At 50.9% G+C, this 27,817-nt stretch overlaps 1 protein-coding gene across 1 annotated transcript in view; it reads left to right on the top strand.

The window, feature by feature from the left end:
* Positions 1–1,992: 1,992 nt before the first annotated feature.
* Positions 1,993–27,817, top strand: part of SPATA5 (spermatogenesis associated 5) — a gene marked incomplete at its 5' end in the record, with an annotated part of 34,593 nt that continues 8,768 nt past the window's right edge. Inside the window, 9 exons of the mRNA XM_038748423.1 lie at positions 1,993–2,032; positions 7,846–7,970; positions 10,875–11,032; positions 17,336–17,394; positions 19,017–19,610; positions 21,150–21,279; positions 23,039–23,095; positions 23,577–23,700; positions 26,511–26,766. Coding sequence (XP_038604351.1) covers positions 1,993–2,032; positions 7,846–7,970; positions 10,875–11,032; positions 17,336–17,394; positions 19,017–19,610; positions 21,150–21,279; positions 23,039–23,095; positions 23,577–23,700; positions 26,511–26,766 — 1,543 coding nt within the window. The remainder of the gene's footprint in view (positions 2,033–7,845; positions 7,971–10,874; positions 11,033–17,335; positions 17,395–19,016; positions 19,611–21,149; positions 21,280–23,038; positions 23,096–23,576; positions 23,701–26,510; positions 26,767–27,817) is intronic.

Genomic DNA, 27,817 nt, shown 5'->3' with positions numbered 1-27,817 from the left:
CATTTTACAGATGAGGGAACTGAGGCCCAGAGAAGTCAAGTGACTTGCCCAAAGTCACCCAGCTGACAATTGGCGGAGTCGGGATTTGAACCCATGACCTCTAACTCCAAAGCCCAGGCTCTTTCCACTGAGCCACGCTGCTTCTCTAGACGATTGAATGAATAGACGGCCGGGCCCGTAGGAGAAGCGGGTGGGGCGGAGGGGCGGGGCCAAGAGGGAGGGCCCGGGCCAATAGGAAAGGCGGGCCGGGCGGGGCCAAGTGGGAGGGTCCGGACCAATAGAAGAGGCGGTTGGGGAGAGGGGGCGGGGCCTGGAGCAGGGCCCGGACCAATAGGGAGGCGGATCGGGGAGAGGGGCGGGGCTTGCAGGAAGGGGCGGGGCCAAGCGGAAAGGCCCGGACCAATAGAAGAAGCGGTTGGGGAGAAGGGGCGGGGCCTGGAGCAGGGCCCGGACCACTAGGGAGGCGGATCGGACGGAGGGGCGGGGCCCGGACCATTTATTCATTCATTCATTCATTCGTATTTATTGAGCGCTTACTGTGTGCAGAGCACTGTACTAAGCGCTTGGGAAGTACAAGTCGGCAACATATAGAGACGGTCCCTTCCCACAAGCGGGCTCACAGTCTAGAAGGGGGAGACAGGCATCAAAACAGAACATATTAACAAAATAAAATAAATAGAATAGTAAATATATGCAAGTAAAATAGAGTAATAAATATGTACAAACATATATACATATGGGAGGGGAGGGGGAGAGGAAGGAGGGGATTCAATCTGGGAAGGCCTCTTGGAGGAGGTGAGCTCCAGTAGGACCAATAGGAGAGGCGGATCGGACGGAGGGGGCGGGCCTGCGGGGAGGGGGCGTGGCGTGGCGTGGGGCGGGGCCTGAAGAAGGGCCCGGGCCAATAGGCGAGGCGGGTGGGTCTGAGGGGCGGGGCCCGCAGGGCGGCCCGGGCCAATAGGAGAGGCGGATCGGACGGAGGGGCCGGGCCTGCAGGGAGGGGGCGTGGCGCGGGGTGGGGCGGGGCCTGTAGAAGGGCCCGGACCAATGGGAGAGACGGGCGGGTCGGAGGGGCGTGGCCCGGAGAGCGGCCCGGACCAATAGGAGAGGCGGATGGGGAGAAGGGGCCGGGCCTGCAGGGAGGGGGAGTGGCCCCGGGTGGGGCGGGGCCTGTAGAAGGGACCGGACCAATAGGAGAGGTGGATCGGACGGAGGGGGCGGGCCTGCAGGGAGGGGGCGTGGCGTGGCGTGGGGCGGGGCCTGAAGAAGGGCCCGGGCCAATAGGCGAGGCGGGTGGGTCTGAGGGGCGGGGCCCGCAGGGCGGCCCGGGCCAATAGGAGAGGCGGATCGGACGGAGGGGCCGGGCCTGCAGGGAGGGGGCGTGGCGCGGGGCGGGGCGGGGCCTGTAGAAGGGCCCGGATCAATAGGAGAGGTCGGCGGGTCTGAGGGGCGGGGCCCGGAGAGCGGCCCGGACCAATAGGAGAGGCGGGCGGGTCTGAGGGGCGGGGCCCGGAGGAGGGCCCGGACCAATAGGAGAGGCGGATGGGGCGGAGGGGCCGGGCCTGCAGGGTGGGGGCGTGGCGCGGGGTGGGGCGGGGCCTGTAGAAGGGCCCGGACCAATGGGAGAGACGGGTGGGTCGGGGGGCGTGGCCCGGAGAGCGGCCCGGACCAATAGGAGAGGCGGATGGGGAGAAGGGGCCGGGCCTGCAGGGAGGGGGAGTGGCCCGGGGTGGGGCGGGGCCTTTAGAAGGGACCGGACCAATAGGAGAGGCGGATCGGATAGGAGGGGCGGGACCCGGAGGGCGGCCCGGACCAATAGGAGAGGCGGGCGGGTCTGAGGGGCGTGTCCCGGAGGGCGGCCCGGGCCAATAGGAGAGGCGGGCGGGTCGGTCGGTCGGAGCCGCGTGCGGGGGTCCGGCGGAGATGGCGTCCAAGAAGAAGGCCAGGGGCCGGGCCGGGACCCCCGCCCCCACCGCCCCCCCCGCCGCGCACGGGCGCCCCCTGCTGGCCGTCGCCCCGCGCGCCCCCCAAGGTAGGCCTCCGGCGCACGCGCGCGCGCGCGCGCGCACACACACACACACACACACACACACACACACACACACACTCAATCGTATTTATTGAGCGCTTACTATGTGCAGAGCACTGTACTAAGCGCTTGGGAAGTACAAATTGGCAACATCTAGAGACAGTCCCTACCCAACATTGGGCTCACAGTCTAAAAGGGGGAGACAGAGAAAAAAACAAAAACAAAAACAAAAAACCATACTAACTAAATAAAATAAATAGAATAGATATGTACAAGTAAAATAAATAGAGTAGTAAATATGTACAAACATATATACAGGCGCTGTGGGGAAGGGAAGGAGGTAAGAAGGGGGGGATGGAGAGGGGGACGAGGGGGAGAGGAAGGAGGGGGCTCAGTCTGGGAGGAAGGGGCCCATGTCTACTAACACCATGCCAAAAACGAGGGCAATTACGTGAGTAAATATGGTACTCCCCCCCCCACACACTTCTCTGGGCCTCAGTTCCCTCATCTGTAAAAGGGGGGTGAAGGCCGTGAGCCCCACCTGGGACCGGGACTGTGTCCAACCCGATTTGTTTGTATCTGCCCCGGCGCTTAGTACAGTGCCCGGCCCATAGTAAGCACCCAATGAATACCATAACACCAACAGTGACACCAAAAGTCACTTCACTTCTCCGCGCCTCAGTTCCCTCCTCTGTAAAATGGGGATGAAGACCGTGAGCCCCACGTGGGGCAACCTGATCACCCTGTATCTACCCCAGCGCTTAGTACAGGGCCTGGCACATAGTAAGCGCTTAATACTGTATTTTTTTAAAAAGGATCTGTGTTCTAATCTCATCCCCCCCCCCCCATTTGCTATGTGACCTTGGATAAGTCACTTCACTTCTCCATCCCTCAGTTCCCTATGTCAAATGGGGATGAAGACTGTGAGCCCCATGTGGGACAGGGACTTTGTCTAATCCGATGAGCTTGGATCTCTCCCAGCGCTTAGTACAGCGCCTGGTAGAGAACCAACGTGGCCTAGGAGTCAGAAGGACCTGGGTTCTAATCCTGACTCTTCCACTGTGGGCTGTGGGAACCTGAGCAAGTCACTTCACTTCTCTGGGCCTCAGTTCCCTCATCTGTAAAATGGGGATGAAGACTGTGAGCCCCACGTGGGACAGGGACTGTATCCAACCTGATTTGCTTGTATCCACCCCAGCGCTCAGTACAGTGCCGGACACATAGTAAGCGCTGAACGAATGCCATAACGATTATTACAGAGGCCTGGCACATAGTAAGCACTGAACAAGCGCCATAACTGTAATTACAGAGGCCTGACGTAGTGAGAATTTAACAAATACCAGAAAAACTGTATCCAACCCGATTTGCTGGCATCCAACCCCGCGCTCAGTACAGTGCCGGACACATAGTAAGCGCTGAACAAATGCCACAACTGTTATTACAGAGGCCTGGCACATAGTAAGCACTGAACAAGCACCGTAACTATTATTACAGAGGCCCGACGTAGTGAGAATTTAACAAATACCAGAAAAACTGTATCCAACCCGATTTGCTTGTATCCACCCCCGCGCTCAGTACAGTGCCGGACACATAGTAAGCACCGAACAAATGCCATAACGATTATTACAGAGGCCTGGCACATAGTAAGCACTGAACAAGCGCCGTAACTATTATTACAGAGGCCTGACGTAGTGAGAATTTAACAAATACCAGAAAAACTGTATCCAACCTGATTTGCTTGTATCCACCCCCGCGTTTAGTACAGTGCCGGACACATAGTAAGCGTTGAACAAATGCCATAACGATTATTACAGAGGCCTGGCACACAGTAAGCACTGAACAAGCGCCATAACTCTTATTACAGAGGCCTGACGTAGTGAGAATTTAACAAATACCAGAAAAACTGTATCCAACCTGATTTGCTTGTATCCAACCCCGCGCTCAGTACAGTGCCGGACACATAGTAAGCGCTGAACAAATGCCATAACGATTATTACAGAGGCCTGGCACACAGTAAGCACTGAACAAGTGCCATAACTATTATTACAGAGGCCTGACGTAGTGAGAATTTAACAAATACCAGAAAAACTGTATCCAACCCGATTTGCTTGTATCCACCCCCGCGCTTAGTACAGTGCCGGACACATAGTAAGCGCTGAACAAATGCCATAACGATTATTACAGAGGCCTGGCACATAGTAAGCACTGAACAAGCGCCATAACTATTATTACAGAGGCCTAACGTAGTGAGAATTTAACAAATACCAGAAAAACTGTATCCAACCTGATTTGCTTGTATCCACCCCCGCGCTCAGTACAGTGCCGGACACATAGTAAGCGCTGAACAAATGCCGTAACGATTATTACAGAGGCCTGGCACATAGTAAGCGCTGAACAAATGCCATAACTATTATTACAGAGGCCTGACGTAGTGAGAATTTAACAAATACCAGAAAAACTGTATCCAACTTGATTTGCTTGTATCCACCCCCGCGCTTAGTACAGTGCCGGACACATAGTAAGCGCTGAACAAATGCCATAACTATTATTACAGAGGCCTGATGTAGTGATAATTTAACAAATACCAGAAAAACTGTATCCAACCCGATTTGCTTGTATCCACCCCAGCGCTCAGTACAGTGCCGGACACATAGTAAGCGCTGAACAAATGCCATAACGATTATTACAGAGGCCTGGCACATAGTAAGCACTGAACAAGCGCCGTAACTCTTATTACAGAGGCCTGACGTAGTGAGAATTTAACAAATACCAGAAAAACTGTATCCAGCCTGATTTGCTTGTATCCACCCCCGCGTTTAGTACAGTGCCGGACACATAGTAAGCGCTGAACAAATGCCATAACGATTATTACAGAGGCCTGGCACATGGTAAGCACTGAACAAGCGCCATAACTATTATTACAGAGGCCTGACGTAGTGAGAATTTAACAAATACCAGAAAAACTGTATCCAACCCGACTTGCTTGTATCCATCCCAGCGCTTAATAATAACAATAATAATAATGATGGCATCTGTTAAGCGCTTACTATGTGCAAAGCACTGCTCTAAGCGCTGGGGAGGATACGAGGTGATCAGGTTGTCCCACGGGGGGCTCACAGTCTTAATCCCCATTTTACAGATGAGGTAACCGAGGCACAGAGAAGTTACGCGACTTGCCCAAAGTCACCCAGCTGACAAGCAGCGGAGCCGGGATTAGAACCCATGACCCAGTGCCTGGCGTATAGTAAGCACTGAACAAATACCATAATTATTATTACAGAGGCCTGGTGCATAGTGAGAACTTAACAAATACCAGAAAAAGAAAAACCGTGAGCCCCATGTGGGACAGGGATCGTGTCCAACCTGATTTGCTTGTATCCACCCTAGCGCTTAGTACAGTGCCCGGCACATAGTAAGCACTGAACAAATATAATTATTATTAGTAGAGAAGCAGTGTGGCTCAGTGGGAAAGAGCCCGGGCTTTGGAGTCAGAGGTCATGGGTTCAAATCCCGGCTCCGCCACTTGTCAGCTGGGTGACTTTGGGCAAGTCACTTCACTTCTCTGGGCCTCAGTTCCCTCATCTGTAAAATGGGGGTGAAGACTGTGAGCCCCACGTGGGACAACCTCATCACCTTGTATCCCCCCCAGCGCTTAGAACAGTGCTTTGCACATAGTAAGCGCTTAATAAATGCCAGTAGTAGTAGTAGTAGTAGTAGTAGTAGTAGTAGTAGTATTAGTAGAGAAGCAGCGTGGCTCAGTGGGAAAGAGCCCGGGCTTTGGAGTCAGAGGTCATGGGTTCAAATCCCACTCCACCACTTGTCAGCTGTGTGACTTTGGGCAAGTCACTTCTCTGAGTCTCAGTTCCCTCATCTGTAAAATGGGGATGAAGACTGTGAGCCCCACGTGGGACAACCTGATCCCCTTGTATCCCCCCCAGCGCTTAGAACAGTGCTTTGCACATAGTAAGCGCTTAATAAATGGTAGTAGTAGTAGTAGTAGTAGTAGTAGTAGTAGTAGTAGTAGTAGTAGTAGTAGTAGTAGTAGTAGTAGTAGTAGTAGTAGTAGTAGTAGTAGTAGTAGTAGTAGTAGTAGTAGTAGTAGTAGTAGTAGTAGTAGTAGTAGTAGTAGTAGTAGTAGTAGTAGTAGTAGTAGAAGAGAAGCAGCGTGGCTCAGTGGGAAAGAGCCCGGGCTTTGGAGTCAGAGGTCGTGGGTTCAAATCCCGGCTCCGCCACTTGTCAGCTGGGTGACTTTGGGCAAGTCACTTCACTTCTCTGAGCCTCAGTTCCCTCATCTGTAAAATGGGGGTGAAGGCTGTGGGCCCCACGTGGGACAACCTCATCACCTTGTATCCCCCCCAGCGCTTAGAACAGTGCTTTGCACATAGTAAGCGCTTAATAAATGCCATTATTATTATTATTATTAGTAGTAGTAGTAGTAGTAGTAGTAGTAGTGTGGCTCAGTGGGAAAGAGCCCGGGCTTTGGAGTCAGAGGTCATGGGTTCAAATCCAGGCTCCACCACTTGTCAGCTGTGTGACTTTGGGCAAGTCACTTAACTTCTCTGAGCCTCAGTTCCCTCATCTGTAAAATGGGGATGAAGACTGTGAGCACCATATGGGACAACCTCCTCACCTTGCATTCCCCCCCAGCGCTTAGAACAGTGCTTTGCACATAGTAAGCACTTAATAAATGCCATTATTATTAGTATTATTATTATTATTATTAGTAGTAGTAGTAGTAGTAGTAGTAGTAGTAGTAGTGGAGAAGCAGCGTGGCTCAGTGGGAAAGAGCCCGGGCTTTGGAGTCAGAAGTCATGGGTTCAAATCCTGGCTACACCCCTTGTCAGCTGGGTGACTTTGGGCAAGTCACTTCACTTCTCTGAGCCTCAGTTCTCTCATCTGTAAAATGGGGATGAAGACTGTGGGCCCCACGTGGGACAACCTCATCACCTTGTATCCCCCCCAGCGCTTAGAACAGTGCTTTGCACTTAGTAAGTGCTTAATAAATGCCATTAGTAGTAGTAGTAGTAGTAGTAGTAGTAGTAGTGTGGCTCAGTGGGAAAGAGCCCCGGCTTTGGAGTCAGAGGTCATGGGTTCAAATCCCGGCTCTGCCACTTGTCAGCTGGGTGACTTTGGGCAAGTCACTTCACTTCTCTGGGCCTCAGTTCCCTCATCTGTAAAATGGGGATGAAGACTGTGGGCCCCACGTGGGACAACCTCATCACCTTGTATCCCCCCCAGCGCTTAGAACAGTGCTTTGCACATAGTAAGCGCTTAATAAATGCCATTATTATTATTAGTAGTAGTAGTAGAGAAGCAGCGTGGCTCAGTGGGAAAGAGCCCGGGCTTTGGAGTCAGAGGTAATGGGTTCAAATCCCGGCTCTGCCCCTTGTCAGCTGGGTGACTTTGGGCAAGTCACTTTACTTCTCTGTGCCTCAGTTCCCTCATCTGTAACATGGGGATGAAGACTGTGGGCCCCACGTGGGACAACCTCATCCCCTTGCATCCCCCCCAGTGCTTAGAACAGTGCTTTGCACATACTAAGCGCTTAATAAATGCCATCATTATTATTATTATTCCAGAGGCCTGGCGCATAGAGTTGAACAAAACCAGAAAGACAGTGAACCCCATGTGGGGCCGGGATCGCGTCCAAACGATTTGCCCATATCTACCCCGGCGCTTAATACGGTGCCCGGCGCGTCTTAAGTGCTTAGCAGGTACCACAGTTGGTCCCTAAGAAGTGCTTAACGAACACCACAAAAAAATAATAATAACAAATACCACAAAAGATAAATAATAATAAAGCCTTTCTGTTGCAGGAGACGACCGCATCCCCCGGGCCTTCCAAAGTTTCCACGTCCAGCTGGGTGTCAACTACATGAAATCGGCCAACCTGCCCATCGGCCGGCCCGTGTTGCTCACCAGTGGGGAAGGGAGGCAGGAGGTGGGACAATGGGGGGATTTGGGGGGCTGGGGGAGATCCGGCAGGGGGACAAACAGTACCAATCAATCAATCAATCGTATTTATTGAGCACTTACTGTATGCAGAGCACTGGACTAAGCGCTTGGGAAGGACAAGTTGGCAACATAGAGAGACAGTCCCTACCCAACAGCGGGCTCAATCAATCAATCAATCGTATTTATTGAGCGCTTACTGTGTGCAGAGCACTGGACTAAGCGCTTGGGAAGTCCAAGCTGGCAACAGGAGAAGCAGCGTGGCTCAGTGGAAAAGAGCCCGGGCTTTGGAGTCAGAGGTCATGGGTTCAAATCCCCGCTCCGCCAACTGTCAGCTGTGTGACTTTGGGCAAGTCACTTCTCTCTGCCTCGGTTCCGTCATCTGGAAAATGGGGATTAAGACTGTGAGCCCCGCCCTGTGGGACAACCTGATCAGCTTGTAACCACCCCAGCGCTTAGAACAGCACATAGTGCTTAATAAATGCTATCATTATTAACCTTCTAGACTGTGAGCCCACTCTTCTAGACTGTGAGCCCACTGTTGGGTAGGGACCGTCTCTATATATTGCCAACTTGGACTTCCCAAGCGCTTAGTACAGTGCTCTGCACACAGTAAGCGCTCAGTAAATACGATTGAATGGATGAATGAACAAACCGGGTGTTTAGAACAGTCCTCGAAACATAGTAAGTCCTTAGCAAATACCATAATAACAAAAATAAAAAATGGTGGGACAGGGACTGTGTGCTTTGCTCCACCATAGCGCTTAGTTCACTGGCACATAGTAAGCATTTAACAAATACTTATTTGTTTATTATTACTATTTATTCTTCTAGACTGTGAGCCCACTGTTGGGTAGGGACCATCTCTATATGTTGCCAACTTGGACTTCCCAAGCGCTTAGTACAGTGCTCTGCACACAGTAAGCGCTCAGTAAATACGATTGAATGGATGAATGAACGAACCGGGTGTTTAGAACAGTCCTCGAAATATAGTAAGTCCTTAGCAAATACCATAATAACAAAAATAAAAAATGGTGGGACAGGGACTGTGTCCAATCCGTTTTGCTTTGCTCCACCTCAGCGCTTAGTTCACTGGCACATAGTAAGCACTTAACAAATACTTATTTGTTTATTATTATTATTTATTTTTCTAGACTGTGAGCCCACTGTTGGGTAGGGACCGTCTCTAGATGTTGCCAACTTGGACTTCCCAAGCGCTTAGTACAGTGCTCTGCACACAGTAAGCGCTCAGTAAATACGATTGAATGGATGAATGAACGAACCGGGTGTTTAGAACAGTCCTCGAAACATAGTAAGTCCTTAGCAAATTCCATAATAACAAAAAAAAAAAAATCGTGGGACAAGGACTGAGTCCAATCCGATTTGCTTTGCTCCACCTCAGCGCTTAGTTCACTGGCACATAGTAAGCACTTAAATACTTATTTGTTTATTATTATTATTTATTCTTCTAGACTGTGAGCCCACTGTTGGGTAGGGACCGTCTCTAGATGTTGCCAACTTGGACTTCCCAAGCGCTTAGTACAGTGCTCTGCACACAGTAAGCGCTTAGTAAATACAATTGAATGGATGAATGAATGAACTGAGTGTTTAGAACAGTCCTCGAAACATAGTAAGTCCTTAGCAAAGACCATAATGACAAAAAAAAATAAAATCGTGGGACAGGGACTGAGTCCAATCCGATTTGCTTTGCTCCACCTCAGCGCTTAGTTCACTGGCACATAGTAAGAATTTAACAAATACTTATTTGTTTATTATTATTATTTATTCTTCTAGACTGTGAGCCCACTGTTGGGTAGGGGCCGTCTCTATATGTTGCCAACTTGGACTTCCCAAGCGCTTAGTACAGTGCTCTGCACACAGTAAGCGCTCAATAAATACTATGGAATGAATGAATGAATAATAATAACATTGGAATTAAGCACCTTCTATGTAGGGACTGTCTCTATATGTTGCCAACTTGTACTTCCCAAGCGCTTAGTACAGTGCTCTGCACACAGTAAGCGCTTAATAAATACAATTGATTGATTATTGCTCTTATTTATTGAGCTGTTACTGAATGCAGAGAAGCAGCGTGGCTCAGTGGAAAGAGCATGGGCTTGGGAGTCGGGGGTTGTGGGTTCAAATCCCTGCTCCGCCAACTGTCAGCTGTGTGACTTCGGGCAACTCACTTAACTTCTCTGGGCCTCAGTTCCGTCACCTGTAAAATGGGGATTAAGATTGTGAGCCCCACATGGGACAACCTGATCACCTCATATCCTCCCTAGCGCTTAGAATCAATAAATTGTGTTTATTGAGCGCTTACTGTGTGCAGAGCACTGGACTAAGCGCTTGGGAAGTACAAGTTGTCAACATATAGAGACGGTCCCTACCCAACAGTGGGCTCACAGGCTAGAACAGTGCTTTGCACATACTAAGCGCTTCACAAATACCAAAATTATTATTATTATTTATTACTCTATTTTACTTGTACATATCTAGTCTATTTTATTTTGTGAATATGTTTGGTTTTGTTCTCTGTCTCCCCCTTCTAGACTGTGAGCCCACTGTTGGGTAGGGACCGCCTCTATATGTTGCCAACTTGGACTTCCCAAGCGCTTAGTCCAGTGCTCTGCACACAGTAAGCGCTCAATAAATACGATTGATTGATTGATTGATTGATAGAAGGGGGAGACAGACAACAAATTTTGTTTTGTTGTCTTTTTCCCCCTTCTAGCCTGTGAGCCCACTGTTGGGTCGGGACCGCCTCTATCTGTTGCCAACTTGGACTTCCCAAGCGCTTAGTCCAGTGCTCTGCACACAGTAAGCGCTCGATAAATACGATTGATTGATTGATTGATGATTATTATTATTATGTGTGTGTTTGTATGTGGAGGTGTTTGTGGCCTGGCCAGTGGCAGGCTTCCCCGCGGGGAAGATCGGACTGAACGAGGCCCAGCGGGAGAACCTGCGGGTCAAGACAGAAGACCGGATCAGCGTGCGGCCGATCACGGGGCCCGTCCTCCCAGCGGACGAGGTCCGGGTGGAGCTCAGGTCAGTGAGGGGCTCCGGGAGTCCGGGGGTCTGGGTTCTAATTCCGCTTCCGCCCCTTGTCCGCCCTGTGACCTCGGGCAAGCCCCTTCACTTCCCTGGGCCTCGGTGATCTCATCTCCTAATACAGTGCTACGCGCTTACTCTGCACACAGTAAGCGCGCAATAAATACGATGGATTGATCTGTAAAATGGGGATTGAGACTGCGATTTATTTAATTTGTGCATATTTATTCTGTTTATTTTATTAATATGTTTGGTTTTGTTCTCTGTCTCCCCCTTCTAGACTGTGAGCCCACTGTTGGGTAGGGACCGTCTCTATGTGTTGCCAACTTGGACTTCCCAAGTGCTTAGTACAGTGCCCTGCGCACAGTAAGCGCTCAATAAATACGATTGATTGATTGATTGACTAGCTCGGAGCTACCCAGCGCTTAGAACAGTGCTTGACATATAGTAAGCGCCTAACAAATGCCATCATTAATATTACTACGATTCTAGACTGCGAGCCCACTGTTGGGTAGGGACTGTCTCTATATGTTGCCAACTTGTACTTCCCAAGCGCTTAGTACAGTGCTCTGCACACAGTAAGCGCTCAATAAATACGATTGATGATGATGATGATGATGATGAGAGGCTAGTCAGGGCTTCCTGCAGGAGCCGTGACTTTTGTAGGGCTTTCAAGAACCTGTGAAGGAGAAAGGCGGGAACTAAGGTGGCCTAGTGGATAGAGCCCGGACCTCGGAGCCAGAGGACCTGGATTCTAATCCTGACTCCACCACTGTCCTGCTGTGTGACCTTGGGCACACAGTAAGCGCTCAATAAATACGATTGATTGATTGATTGATTGACTAGCTTGGAGCTACCCAGCGCTTAGAACAGCGCTTGACATATAGTAAGCGCCTAACAAAGACCATCATTAATATTATTACGATTCTAGACTGCGAGCCCATCATTGGGTAGGGACTGTCTCTATATGTTGACGATTTGTACTTCCCAGGCGCTTAGTACAGTGCTCTGCACATAGTAAGCGCTCAATAAATACGATTGAATGAATGAATTAATTAATTAATGTGACTGATTGGTGACAAGAGCCCCACCTTGTGGTAGCACCTTTCCCTGCACCTGCCTGGTTTTTCTTTTCCTCAAAGTGACCTTGGTCGAGTCACTTCACTTCTCTGGGCCTCAGTTCCCTCATCTGGAAAATGGGGATGAAGACTGTGAGCCCCACGTGGGACGGGGGCTGGGTCCAACCTGATGATCTAGAAGCAGCGTGGCTCAGTGGAAAAGAGCCTGGGCTTTGGAGTCGGAGGTCACGGGTTCAAATTCCGGCTCCGCCAATTATCAGCTGTGTGACTTTGGGCAAGTCACTTCACGTCTCCGGGCCTCAGTTCCCTCATCTGTAAAATGGGGTTAAGGCTGTGAGCCCCCCGTGGGACAACCTGATCACCTTGTACCCTCCCCAGCCCTTAGAACAGTGCTTTGCACATAGTAAGCGCTTAATAAATGCCATTATCATTATTATTATTATTATTACCCCAGCACTCAGTACAGGGCCTAACTCATAGTGAGCGCTTAACAAAGAGTATCACCAACAGTTACAACATGTATTTTGCGGAATTACAAGTTAAATCAATGAATCAATCGATATTTATTGAACACCTACTGTGGGCATAGCCCTGTGCTAAACAGTGGGGAGAGGACAGTAGAGTTATTAGCCACCATCCCTGCCCTCGAGGAGCTGAGCCCACTGTTGGGTAGGGACCGTCTCTATGTGTTGCCAACTTGCGCTTAGTACAGTGCTCTGCACACAGTAAGCGCTCAATAAATACGATTGATCGATTGATCGGCTGTGTGCAGAGCACTGAACTGAACGCTTGGGAGAGTCCAACAGAATTAGTCACTGCCATCAAGAGGCTTCCAGCCTGCTGGGTGCAGAGCCCTGTGCTAAGCACTTGGGAGAGGACAGTAGAGTCAGCAGACAAGATTCCCGTCCTCGAGGAGATTACAGTCTAGTTGTAAAATCAGTGCTAAATTAAGGACAAGTAGGGAAAGAAACCGCTTATGAAGATCGGTATGCAGGTGTGGTAGAGGTGGGGGGCGCCCAGTACATAGGGGACGGTGAGCCCACTGTTGGGTAGGGACTGTCTCTATATGTTGCCAACTTGTACTTCCCAAGCGCTTAGTACAGTGCTCTGCACACAGTAAGCGCTCAATAAATACGATTGATGATGATGATGATGAGAGGCTAGTCAGGGAGGGCTTCCTGGGGGAGCCGTGACTTTTGTAGGGCTTTCAAGAACCTGTGAAGGAGAAAAGCGGGAACTAAGGTGGCCTAGTGGATAGAGCCCGGACCTCGGAGCCAGAGGACCTGGATTCTAATCCTGACTCCACCACTGTCCGGCTGTGTGACCTTGGGCAAATCGCTTCACTTCTCTGGGCCTCGGTCTTCTCAACTGCAAAATGGGGGGTTTACATTTTTTTTAATGGCATTTGTTAAGAGCTTCCCCAGTGGCCAGCTCTGTACTAAGCGCTGGGGTTGAGGCAAACTAATTGGATTGGACACGGTCCTAAACCGGTTCTCCCTCCTACTGACGCTGCGATAATAATGATGGTATTTGTTAAGCGCTCACTATGTGCAAAGCACTGTTCTAAGCGCTGGGGGTGGACAAAGTGATCAGGTTGTCCCACGGGGGGGGGGGTCGCAGTCATAATCCTCATTTTACAGAGGAGATAACTGAGGGTCAGAGAAGTTAAGTGACTTGCCCAAAGTCACACAGCTGACAAGTGGCGGAGCCGGGATTCGAACCCATGACCTCTGACTTCCAAGCCCGGGCTCTTTCCACTGAGCCACGCTGCTGCGATCCCCAAGTGGGACAGACACTGTGTCCAGCCTGATGAATTTGCATCGTGAGAAGCCCGTGACTTTATCAGGAGAGGCGGCGTTGCCTAGTGGAAAGAGCCTGGACTTGGGAGTCCAAGGTCCTGGGTTCTAATCCCGGCTTGCTGTGTGACCTTGGGCAAGTCACAACTTCTCTGTGCCTTATTCCTCCTCTTCCCCCTCCTACTAAAATGCCATCATTCATTACTTTACTTACATTCATTACAATACTTTTGGACTGTGAGCCCCGTGTGGGACAGGGATTGTGTCCACCCTAAGTCACTTGTGTCTACCCCAGCGCTTAGAACAGTGTTCCTTTGAAGTGCTTAACAAATACCATTAAATAAATCTACCCAAGCACTTAGGACAGTGCTTGACACATAGTAAGCGCTCAACAGAGACCATTATATAAAGCTACCCCAGCACTTAGAATAGTGCTTGACACATAGCACTTGGCAAATATCATTAAATAAATAAATGAATCTACTCCAGTGCTTAGAACAGTGCTTGACACAGGAAGCGCTTAAATGCAATTAACTAAATAAATAAATCTACCCCAGCACTTAATATGTTCCTTGATATATAGTAAGCGCTTAATGGTATTCACTTTTCACTGTATCTCCACGTCCTGCCCCCGGCCTGGACTGCCCTCCCTCCTCACATTCATTCATTCATTCAATCGTATTTACTGAGCGCTTACTGTGTGCAGAGCACTGTACTAAGCGCTTGCTCACATCCGCCAAACTAGCCCCCTTCAGAGCCCTACTGAGCGCTCACCACCTCCAGGAGGCCTTCCCAGATCGTGCCCCCATTTTCCTCTGCTCCTCCTCCCCAACTCCCTCTCTCTGCTCTACCCCCCTCCCCAGCACTTGGCACATAGTAAGCGCTTAGCAAATATCATTAAATAAATAAATCTACCCGAGTGCTTACAGCAAGACTCAGCTCTTAATAAGCACCTAACAAATACCATTAAATCAATGAATCTACCGCAGCGCTTCGAACACAATAAGCACTTAAATACCATTAAGTAAATAAATCAATCTACCCCAGCACTTAGAATAGGGCTTGATAATAATAATAATAATAATAATGGTATTTGTTAAGCACTTACTATATGCACAGCACTGTCCTAAGCGCTGGGGGGGATACAAGGTGATCAGGTTGTCACACGTGGGGCTCACAGTCTTAATCCCCATTTTACAGATGAGGGAACTGAGGCTCAGAGAAGTTCAGTGACTTTCCCAAAGTCTCACAGCTCACAAGCGGTGGAGGCGGGATTAGAACCCATGACCTCTGACTCCCGAGCCCAGGCTCTTTCCACTGAGCCACGCTGCTTCTCTACTATACAGTAAGCGCTTAACAAATGCCATTATTTAGATAAATCCACACCAGAGCTTGCAACATTGCTCGATACACACTAAGTGCTTCGTAAATACCATTGATTAAATATATCTACCCCAGTGCTTGACACATAGTAAGCGCTTAACAGATACGATTAAATAAATGAATCTACCCCAGTGCTCGATACACACTAAGTGCTTCACAAATACCATTGATTAAATAAATCTACCCCAGTGCTTGACACATAGTAAGCGCTTACCAGATACGATTAAATAAATGAATCTACCCCAGTGCTCGATACACACTAAGTGCTTCACAAATACCATTGATTAAATAAATCTACCCCAGTGCTTGACACATAGTAAGCGCTTAACAGATACTATTAAATAAATTATTCTACCCCAGTGCTTAGAACAGTACTTGATACAGTAAGCACTTAAATGCTGTTAAATAAAAATAAATAAATCGACCCCAGAGCTTACAAGAGCGCTTGACACACAGTCAGCACTTAAGTACCAATACATAAGTAAATTCATTCAGTCGTATTTTTTGAGCGCTTACTGTGTGTGGAGCACTGTGCTTGGGAAGTACTTATTTATTTTACTTGTACATATCCATTCTATTTATTTTATTTTGTTAGTATGTTTGGTTTCGTCTCCCCATTTTAGACTGTGAGCCCACTGTTGGGTAGGGACTGTCTCTATATGTTGCCAGTTTGTACTTCCCAAGCGCTTAGTACAGTGCTCTGCACACAGTAAGCGCTCAATAAATACGATTGATGATGAAGTACAAATAAATAAGTAAATCTACCCCAGTGCTTGACACATAGTAAGCGCTTAACAGATACCATTAAATAAATGAATCTACCCCAGTGCTCGATACACACTAAGTGCTTAACAAATACCATTGATTAAAAATCTACCCCAGTGCTTGACACATAGTAAGCGCTTAACAGATACGATTAAATAAATGAATCTACCCCAATGCTCGATACACACTAAGTGCTTCACAAATACCATTGATTAAATAAATCTACCCCAGTGCTTGACACATAGTAAGCACTTAACAGATACTATTAAATAAATTATTCTACCCCAGTGCTTAGAACAGTACTTGATACAGTAAGCACTTAAACGCTGTTAAATAAAAATACATAAATCGACCCCAGAGCTTACAAGAGCGCTTGACACACAGTCAGCACTTAAGTACCAATACATAAGTAAATTCATTGTCGTATTTTTTGAGCGCTTACTGTGTGTGGAGCACTGTGCTTGGGAAGTACTTATTTTACTTGTACATATCTATTCTATTTTATTTTGTTAGTATGTTTGGTTTTGTCTCCCCATTTTAGACTGTGAGCCCACTGTTGGGTAGGGACTGTCTCTATATGTTGCCAATTTGTACTTCCCAAGTGCTTAGTACAGTGCTCTGCACACAGTAAGCGCTCAATAAATACGATTGATGATGAAGTACAAATAAATAAGTAAATCTACCCAGTGCTTGACACATAGTAAGCGCTTAACAGATACCATTAAATAAATGAATCTACCCCAGTGCTTAGAACAGTACTTGATACAGTAAGCACTTAAACGCTGTTAAATAAAAATAAATAAATCGACCCCAGAGCTTACAAGAGCGCTTGACACACAGTCAGCACTTAAGTACCAATACATAAGTAAATTCATTCAGTCGTATTTTTTGAGCGCTTACTGTGTGTGGAGCACTGTGCTTGGGAAGTATTTATTTTACTTGTAAATATCTATTCTATTTATTTTATTTTGTTAGTATGTTTGGTTTTGTCTCCCCATTTTAGACTGTGAGCCCACTGTTGGGTAGGGACTGTCTCTATATGTTGCCAGTTTGTACTTCCCAAGCGCTTAGTACAGTGCTCTGCACACAGTAAGCGCTCAATAAATACGATTAATGATGCAGTACAAATAAGTAAATCTACCCCAGTGCTTGACACATAGTAAGCGCTAAACAAATAGCATTTTTTTTTTAAAAAAGAAAGGGGGTCCTCATGTCGAACTGGCTCTTACTCATCGCTCCCGGTGGAAATGTCTGAATTCCCATTTCCGTTCCTCCAGGGACCACGATGAGGAAGTGAACACGGAGGAGCTGACGAGCTGTCTTCTGAGGAAACTAGGTGAGGCAGGGAGGGGAGTGGGATCCAGAGACTACCTAATAGGCGCCCTAGGAACCGAGACCCGAAAGAGAACCCTCTCTGCGTCTCTGAGAGTCGCGGCTGATGGTTGTTCATTCATTCATTCATTCATTCAGTCGTATTTATCGAGCGCTTACTGTGTGCAGAGCACTGGACTAAGCGCTTGGGAAGTACAAGCCGGCAACTTAGAGAGACGGTCCCTACCCAACCGCGGGCTCCCGTTGTCCCGAGCTCGCTTCAATCAATCAATCGTATTTATTGAGCGCTTACTATGTGCAGAGCACTGTACTAAGCGCTTAGCACTGTACTAAGGTCCTCTCACATCAAGGGCTGGCACTGGGGAAGGGGCCCGGCCCAGAGTGGGCACGGAGCTGTGTTGGTTTTGGGCTTAAGGGCCCCACGTGGGACAACTTGATCCCGTTGTATCCCCCCACAGCGCTTAGAACAGTGCTTTGCACATAGTAAGCGCTTAACAAATGCCATCATTATTATTATTATTATTATTAAGGGGGTGTCCCGGGCCGGGTCTGTCCCGAGTTGAGGCGGGCGATCCCAGTGCCGGCGACTTCCCGACGCCGCCCGGGTCCCTCCGTCCGGCCAGAGCGCAACGAGCGAGTGGAAGGGCAAGGGCACGGCCCGGAGCCGAGGCTTGGCACGTCACGCGCGGGACCCCTGGCAAGACCAATCCAGCAGTGATATGTACTGAGCGCTTCCTGCAGAGAAGCAGCGGGGCCTAGTGCGTAGAGTCAGAAAGACCCGGGTTCTCATCCCGGCTCCTCCACGCGCCCGCCGGGTCACTCCACAAGTCACTCCACTCCTCTGGGCCTCACTTCCCTCATCCGTAAACGAGGATTAGAACCGCGAGCCCCGTGTGGGACAGGGATCAAGTCCCACCCGATTAGTTTGGATCTACCTCAGCGCTTAGAACAGTGCTTGTCACACTGTGCTGAACAAACGCCGTCATGTGCAGAACACTGTACCGAGCGCTCGGGAGAGGATGGAGGACGGAGAAGCAGCGTGAACCCACGAGGGACACAGGTTGCGTCCAAACTGATTATCTTTTAACTACCCCAGTGCTCAGTACAGTGCCTGGAACATGGTCAGTGCTTAACAGTACCATAAAAGAAAGGACACTTTGTAGAATGAGACTGTCTGAGCGCGTGTACACTCCAGCTGGGATCGGCAGTCCCGACATGATGGATAGAGCCCAGGCTTGAGCGCGAGAAGCTCACGGGTTCTACTTGTCTGCTGTGTGACCTTGGGAAAGTCACTACACCTCCCTGTGCCACCGTGACCTCATCTGTAAAATGGGGATGGAGACTGTGAGCCCCACTGTTTGCTTCTATCCACACCAGGGCCCATTTTTGTTTGGTTGTCTGTCTCCCCTTTCTAGACTGTGAGCCCGTTGTTGGGTAGGGAGCGTCTCTCTACGTTGCCGACTTGTACTTCCCAAGCGCTCAGTACAGTGCTCGGCACACAGTAAGCGCTCAATACGACCGAATGAATGAATCGGAGCTTAACAGATACCACCCAAATCAAAAACCCGCAGAACGAGCTGAATTGTCGGCGGCCCCTGACCCTGTCGTCTCTCCGCTGCTTTCCAGATGGCAAGGTGGTATCTCCCGCCTGGCCCCTGCGCCTGGCTTTCTACGGGCGGACGTGCGTCCTGACGGTCACGCGGGTCACGGGGGCCGACGGGGCCGTGCTGGACGGGCCGGACCCTCCCGCCGCCGACTCGCTGGACCTGTCTCTGTCCCTGGGTCGGCTGGATCTGAGTGACCTCGAGGGGGTCGCGTCCCCCGGCCCGGCCCCGGGTACCCCATCCAGGCCCGCGGAGGCCGACCGTCTCGGCCGGCCCCAGGACAGCCCGGCCACTGTACTAAGCCCCAGACTGGCCGGGACGGACAGCCCGGCTACCCCGCTCAGCCCCGAATTGGCCGGGACGGCCAGCCCGGCCGGCGGCGTCAGCCCCGGGTTGGCGGCCGAGGAACCGCTGGGCGCCCTGGACCCCTCAGACATCTTCTACTGCCTCACGGCGGCCACCAGACTGGTGCTTGAGAGACGCCCGGCCGGTGGGGCCGAGGCCGGGCCGCCCCCCGTCACCTACGACTCCATCGGGGGCCTGGGCCCCCAGTTGCAGGAGATCCGGGAGCTCATCGAACTCCCCCTACAGCAGCCACAACTGTTCCATCGCTTCGGTGGGTTCCCACTCCACCCCTCGAACCCGGCTCCCTCGGGGTGGGCGGGCCTTCTGGGCTCTAATCCCCGCTGCTGGGTGACCTTGTCCGACTCCACTTCTCTGAAGAGAAGCAGCGTGGCTCAGTGGGGAGAGCAGGGGCTTGGGAGTCAGAGGTCACGGGTTCAAATCCCCGCTCTGCCGGTCGTCGGCTCTGTGATCTTGGGCGAGTCACTTGGCCTCTCTGGGCCTCGGTTCCCTCATCTGTAAAATGGGGATAAAGACTGTGAGCCCCACGGGGGACAACCTGATCACCTCGTATCCTCCCCTGCGCTTAGAACAGTGCTTTGCTCATAGTAAGCGCTTAACAAATGCCATCATTATTATTATTCTTCTCTGGGCCTCGGTTACCTCATCTGTCTAATGGGGGTTAAGCCTGCAAGCCCCTTGTGGGACTTTTAGACTGTGAGCCCACTGTTGGGTAGGGACTGTCTCTATATGTTGCCAATTTGGACTTCCCAAGCGCTTAGTACAGTGCTCTGCACATAGTAAGCGCTCAATAAATACGATTGATGATGATGATGATGACTGTGTCCAACCCAATTTGATTGTATCCACCTCAGCGCTTAGTACAGAGCCTGGCACATAATAAGGCCTCGGCAATGACCATGACTATTATTATTATTTCCTGGGCCTCCGCTTTCTTATCTGTACAGTGGAGACTTGATGCCTTCCCTCCCTCTCCTTAAAACTCCAGGGGACTGTGTCCGACCTGTCTCATATCTACCCCAGCTCTCAGCGCAGTGCTTGGCACCTGATAAGCGCCAACAGCACAATTAGTATCCGATCTATCAAGTAATCAGTGGCACTTATTAAGCGCTGAGTGGGTGCAAAGGAGTCTGAGTGCTTGAGAGAGGACAACAGAGTTGGAAGACACGGTCCCCTCCCACAACAAGCTGATTGATTCATTCATTCAATCGTATTTATTGAGCGCTTACTCATCATCATCATCATCAATTGTATTTATTGAGCGCTTACTGTGTGCAGAGCACTGTACTAAGCGCTTGGGAAGTACAAGCTGGCAGCTGATGGTCTAGAGGGGAAGACAATAAAATAAGGCATAGATAGGGACATAAGTGCGGTGGGGCTGAGGGAGGGGGGAATAAAGAGAGCAAATCCAAGCGCAAGGGCGACGCAGGAGGGAGTGGGAGAAGTGGAAATGAGGGTTTAGTCAGGGAAGGCTTCTTGGGGGAGGCTTTGAAGTTGGGGGGGGATTAACTGTCTGTCGGACTTGAGGAGGGAGGCCGTTTCAGGCCAGGGGCAGGATGTGGGCGAGAGGTCGGCGGCGAGATAGATGAGATGGAGGGACAGCGAGAAGGCTGGCATTAGAGGAGCAAAGTGCGGGCTGGGACAGAAGGTGGTGAAGCAGGAGGGAATTGACTAGATCAATGGTATTTATCGAGCGCCTACTGGGTGCAGAGCACTGGATTAAGCGCTTGGGAGAGTGCAACGTGGGAACAAAAAGATGACGAACTCTTGCTTTCGCTGATGTGCGTCCCAGGCATCCCCCCTCCGAGAGGCGTGCTGCTCTACGGCCCCCCTGGAACGGGAAAGACCATGATCGCCAGAGCGCTGGCCTCGCAAGCCGGGGCCCACATGGCCGTCATCAACGGGCCCGAAATCATCAGCAAGTAGGTCCCGCCCCGGGCGGAGGTGGGACGGGACGGGGCGGGCGGCCTGGCGCAAAGAACCCGGCCCTGGCGCTCGGAGGACCTCTCATCCCGCCTCCGCTGGGTGACCTCGGGCAAGTCGCTTCACTTCTCCGGGCCTCAGTTCCCTCATCTGTAAAATGGGGATCAAGAATGTGAGCCCCTCGTGGGACGGGGACCGTGTCCGATCCGACTGGCTTGTACCTACCCAGGCGCTCAGTACAGTGTCTGGAGCATAACAAATACCATTAAAAAAAACTCCATCACCACCAACAACAGTGAAAAACCTGGGACTCCACGCCCAGTGGGATTTGAACCTTGGACTGCCCATCCAAAAGGATTCCAATTTGGCACTGTCCATCCAACAGGATTTGAACCCAGAACTGCACATCCAATAAGAAGCAGCGTGGCTCAGTGGAAAGAGCACGGGCTTTGGAGTCAGAGGTCATGGGTTCGAGTCCCGGCTCCGGCACATGTCTGCTGTGTGACCTTGGGCAAGTCACTTCACTTCTCTGAGCCTCAGTTACCTCATCTGTAAAATGGGGATTAAGACTGTGAGCCCCACGTGGGACAACCTGATCACTTTGTATCCCCCCAAGCGCTTAGGACAGTGCTTTGCACATAGTAAGCGCTTAACAAATGCCAACATTATTATTATTATTATTATTATTTGAATCTGGCACTGCCCATCCAATAGGCTGTCGATCCGGCAGTGTACATCCCGTCAGATATGAGCGGCACGGCCCATCCGATAGGATTTGAGTCTGTCGTTCTGTGTCCAATGGGTTTTCAGTTGAACGCTCAGGATCAATCAATCGTATTTATTGAGCGCTTACTATGTGCAGAGCACTGTACTAAGCGCTTGGGAAGTACAAGTTGGCAATATATAGAGACAGTCCCTACCCAACAGTGGGCTCACAGTCTAAAAGGATCCCTCGCGATTCCCCGACAGATGGGATTTGAGTTTGGCATCCAGCGGCCGACAGGATTGGAGTTTCTTTTTGGAAAGAGGAAAGGGCCGGACTTAGCCAAAATTCTTCCAAAAAACGATTCGAAAAAAGAACCCTGTTGGACCGGACGTTTAGATCCGCTGTCGTTAGGGGATGTTATGAACAGTTAGGGTTAATTATTATTATTATTATTACGGTATTTAAGCGCTTACTATAAGACAAGCACTGTTCTAAGCGCTGGGGTAGCTATAAGGCTATCAGGTCATCCCACGTGGGGCTCACGGTCTTAATCCCCAATTTTACAGGTGAGGGAGCTGAGGCACAGAGAAGCGCAGCGACTTGCCCGAAGTCACACAGCTGACGAGCGGCGGAATCGGGATCAGAACTCACGACCTCTGACTCCCAAGCCCGGACTTTTTCGGCTAAGCCACGCTGCTGTTCCTGGCCTCGGCTGAGAAGCGGCGCGGTCGAGTGGGTAGAGCCCGGGACCGGGAGTCCGAAGGATCCAAGTTTTCATCCCGGCTCTGCCGCTTGTCGGCCGTGTGACTTGGGGCAAGTCGCTTCCCTTCTCTGGGCCTCAGTTCCCTCATCTGTAAAACGGGGATTAAGACCGCGAACTCCACGTGGGACAGGGACTACGTCCAACCCGATTAGCTTGGATATACCACACTGCCCGACACTTACTAAACACTTAAATACCACAGTTATTACTGTCATAATTATTATTATTACTCTCCGTCCAGAGGGAGATCTGGGGTCCATCCTTGACCAGCCGGTCTTTGCGGTTGCAGGTTCTACGGGGAGACCGAAGCCAGGCTGCGAGAGATATTTGCCGAAGCAACCCTCAGGTAGCCGGCCCCCGTTTTCAGTCTGTAGCCCCACGGGCATCCGGCCGCGGGATCGGGGTGGTCCCCGGGCAGCACTGCAGGCACGTACCTGGGGCAAGGCAGGCACTTGTACTTCCAAAGCGCTTAGTCCAGTGCTCTGCACGCAGTAAGCGCTCAATAAATACGATTGATTGATTGATAGTCATCCGCTGGGGACTCAGAAGAGCGCTGGGCACCACTTACAGTGTGCAGGGCGCGGGATAGAGCGCTTGGGAGGAGTATTATCAGTAGCAGCAGGACCAGTTTCCAATCTACTATGTGCAGAGCACTGGACTGAGCGCTTGGCAGAGGAGAGCGGAGTTAGCAAACACAATCCTGACCCTCAGAGAGCTTCCAGTCTAGCGGAGGCAGGCGAACGCGAGGGAGCGAGGAGGAAGGGGGAGAGGTTCGGGAGTGGTGGGGAGGTTGTGGGGGACGGACGCCCCGTGCCCCCTGGTTTCAGGAGCCCGTCCATCGTGTTCATCGACGAGCTGGACGCCCTCTGCCCCAAGAGAGAAAAGGCGCAGAACGAAGTGGAGAAGAGAGTGGTGGCCTCGCTCCTCACGCTCATGGACGGGATCGGCTCCGTACGTATCGGGACCAACAACGGCGCTGGTAGTGGCGGGAGCAGAAGCAGTTGGGAGTCAGAGGACGCGGGTTCTAATCCCCGGTCCGCCACTTATCTGCCGTGTGGCCTGGGGCAACTTCTCTGTGCCTCGGTGACCTCATCTGTTAAATGGGGATTAAGACCGTGAGCCCCACGTGGGGCAACCTGATCACCCTGTATCTCTCCCAGTGCTTAGAATAGTGCTTGGCACATAGTAAGCATTTAAATATCAACATTATTTTCACTGTTATTATTTTTAAAGTATAGCAACAGCAGGAGTGGAAGTAGCAGGAATAGTAGACTTTTAGACTGTGAGCCCACTGTTGGGTAGGGACTGTCTCTCTATGTTGCCAACTTGTACTTCCCAAGTGCTTAGTACAGTGCTGTGCACACAGTAAGCGCTCAATAGATACGATTGATTGATTGATTGATTGAATAGTAGCAACAACAGCAGTGGTAGTAGTAGCCGCAAGAGTAGTAGTAATAGAGAAACAGCTTGGCTTAGTGGAAAGAGCCCGGGCTCAGGAGTCAGAGGTCATGGGTTCAAATCCCTGCTCCGCCAATTGTCAGCTGTGTGACTTTGGGCAAGTCACTTCACTTCTCTGGGCCTCAGTTCCCTTGTCTATAAAATGGGGATGAAGACTGTGAGCCCCACGTGGGACACGCTGATCACCTTGTAACCTCCCCAGTGCTTAGAACAGTGCTTGGCACCTAGTAAGCGCTTAAGAAATGCCATCATTATTATTATTCTCTATGCCTCAGTTCCCTCATCTGTAAAATGGGGATTAAGACTGAGCCCCGCCGTGGGACAACCTGATCACCTTGTAACCTCCCCAGCCTTTCAAACAGTGCTTTGCACTTAGTAAGCGCTTAATAAATGCCATTATTAAAAAAATAGTAGTAGCAGTAGTAGAAGTAGGAGCAGGGATGGGAGGAATAGTAGGAGTAGCAGCAGTAGGAGAAGGAAGAGGAGGAGGAGGAGGAATAACAGCAGGAGTAGCAGCAGTGGTAGCAGAAGTAGTATTATTATTAGTAGTAGGACCAGTAGCAGCAGGAGTGATAGCGGCAGTGCTAGGCTGTAAATTCCCTGAGGGCAGGGATCATGTATACAGTGCTCTGTATATAATAGTAATAATAATAATAATAATAATAATAATAATAATGGCATTTCTTAAGCGCTTACTGTGTGCAAAGCACTGTTCTAAGCCCTGGGGTGGATACAAGGTGATCAGGTTGTCCCACGGGGCGCTCACAGTCTTCATCCCCATTTTACAGACGAGGGAACTGAGGCCCAGAGAAGTGAAGTGACTTGCCCAAAGTCACACAGCTGACCACTGGCAGAGCCAGGATTTGAACCCATGACCTCTGACTCCCAGGCCTGGGCTCTTTCTATGGAGCCACGCTTCTGCAGGAGTGGTAATGGCAGTGGTAGGCTGTAAATTCCCTGAGGGCAGGGATCAGGTATACAGTGCTCTGCATATAATAATAATAATAATAATGGCATTTCTCAAGTGCTTACTATGTGCAAAGCATAGTTCTAAGCGCTGGAGAGGTTACAAGGTGATCAGGTTGTCCCACGGGGGGCTCACGGCCTTAATCCCCATTTTAAAGATGAGGAAACTGCGGCACAGAGAAGTGAAGTGACTTGCCCAAAGTCCCACAGCTGACAATTGGCAGAGCTGGGATTTGAACCCATGACCTCTGACTCCCAAGCCCTTGCTCTTTCCACGGAGCCACGCTGCTTCTCTAATATAGAAGACGTCGGCTCGTTGAGGGCAGGGATGGCACCTACTCGGTCAATGGTATTTATCGAGCGCCTACTGTGTGCAGAGCACTGTAATAGTAACAATAATAATTCTGATATTAAGTGCTTAAGATGTGCCAGGCACTGTACTAAGTGCTGGGGTGGATACGAGTAAATCGGGTTGGACACAGTCCCTGTCCCACGTGGGGCTCACAGTCCTTGTCAATCAATCAATCATATTTATTGAGCGCTTACTGTGTGCAGAGCACTGTACTAAGCGCTTCAGAAGTACAAGCTGGCAACATATAGAGCCAGCCCCTACCCAACAGTGGGCTCACAGCCTAGAAGGGGGAGACAGAGAACAAAACCAAACATACTAACAAAATAAAATAAATGGAATAGATAGGTACAAGTAAAATAGAGTAATAAATATGTACATACATATATACAGGTGCTGTGGGGAAGGGAAGGAGGTAAGATGGGGGGGATGGAGAGGGGGACGAGGGGGAGAGGAAGGAAGGGGCTCAGTGTGGGAAGGCCTCCTGGAGGAGGTGAGCTCTCAGCAGGGCCTTGAAGGGAGGAAGAGAGCTAGCTTGGCGGATGGGCAGCAGAGGGAGAAAGAGAATGTGTCCCCATTTGACAGACGAGGTAACTGAGGCCCAGAAAAGTGAAGCGACCCGCCCCAGGTCACCCAGCAGACAAGTGGCGGGGCTGGGATTAGAACCCGTGACCTCCCAGGCCCGGGGTCTTCCCCCTCCGCCACGCTGCTTCTCATAACTAAGCAGTGGGGAGGGACCGACAGAAGGGTGGAACAGTCATTCATTCAGTCCAGCGCTTAGAACAGTGCTCTGCCCATAGTAAGCGCTTAACAAATGCCATCATTATTATTATTATTGTAGTTACTGCGTGCAGAGCACTGTACTGAGCGCCTGGGAAGGACAAATCGGCAACATAGCAGACACGTTGGCTTGGGGGGGGTGGTCCTCCCCGCAGTGCTTAGCGCAGCGGTCTTCCTCGGCACTGGCTGACGGCTGCGTACGCGTCAGGAGGGGAGCCTGGGCCGCGTGCTGGTCCTCGGGGCCACCAACCGTCCGCAGGCCCTGGACCCGGCCCTGCGCCGGCCCGGCCGCTTCGACAAGGAGCTGGAGATCGGGGTCCCCTCGGCGCCGGCCCGGCTGGACATCCTGCGGAAGCTGCTGCGGCCCGTCCCCCACGCCCTGTCCCCGGACCAGCTGGCCCGCCTGGCCGACGCCGCCCACGGCTACGTGGGAGCCGACCTCAAGGCCCTCTGCGACCAAGCAGGTGGGGCGGGGACGCCTGGGTGGGTCCACCTGTTCCCCCCCATCTTCATCATCCTCCTCAAAAATCTCCAGTGGCTACCAACCAATCTGCGCATCAGGCAGGAACTCCTCACCCTGGGCTTCCAGGCTGTCCATCCCCTCGCCCCCTCCTACCTCACCTCCCTTCTCTCCTTCTCCAGCCCAGCCCGCACCCTCCGCTCCTCCGCCGCTAATCTCCTCGCTGGGCCTCGTTCTCGCCTGTCCCGCCATCAACCCCCAGGCCTGGAATGGCCTCCCTCTGCCCATCCGCCAAGCTAGCTCTCTTCCTCCCTTCAAGGCCCTGCTGAGAGCTCACCTCCTCCAGGAGGCCTTCCCAGACTGAGCCCCTTCCTTCCTCTCCCCCTCGTCCCCCTCTCCATCCCCCCCATCTTACCTCCTTCCCTTCCCCACAGCACCTGTATATATGTATATATGTTTGTACATATTTATTACTCTATTTATTTTGCTTGTACATATCTATTCTATTTATTTTATTTTGTTAGTATGTTCGGTTTTGTTCTCTGTCTCCCCCTTTTAGACTGTGAGCCCACTGTTGGGTAGGGACTGTCTCTATATGTTGCCAATTTGTACTTCCCAAGCGCTTAGTACAGTGCTCTGCACATAGTAAGCACTCAATAAATACGATTGATGATGATGATGATCCCCGGACGGGTCTCAGATGCAGGGGACGAGCTGGAGGAGGGCGGCCGGACGCTGTGCCAACTGCTGGGCCCGGCCTGATTACCTCAAATAATAACGGCATTTTATTAAGCACTTACGACGTGCAAAGCCCCGTTCTAAGTGCTGGGGAGGTTACAAGGGGATCAGGTTGTCCCACTTGGGGCTCCCAGTCGTCATCCCCATTGTACAGATGAGGGAACTGAGGCCCAGAGAAGTGAAGTGACTTGCCCAAAGTCACCCAGCTGACGTGGCGGAGCCGGGGTTCGAACCCGTGACCTCTGACTCCCAAGCCCCCGCTCTTTCCACTGAGCCACGCTGCTTCTCAAATCTACCCCGGGGCTTAGTTCAGCGCC

This window comes from Tachyglossus aculeatus, chromosome 6 (assembly GCF_015852505.1).
Source record: "Tachyglossus aculeatus isolate mTacAcu1 chromosome 6, mTacAcu1.pri, whole genome shotgun sequence".
Lineage (NCBI taxonomy): Eukaryota > Metazoa > Chordata > Mammalia > Monotremata > Tachyglossidae > Tachyglossus > Tachyglossus aculeatus.
Note: the sequence above shows the minus strand (reverse complement) of the source record. Positions and strands in the feature narration are given on the sequence as shown.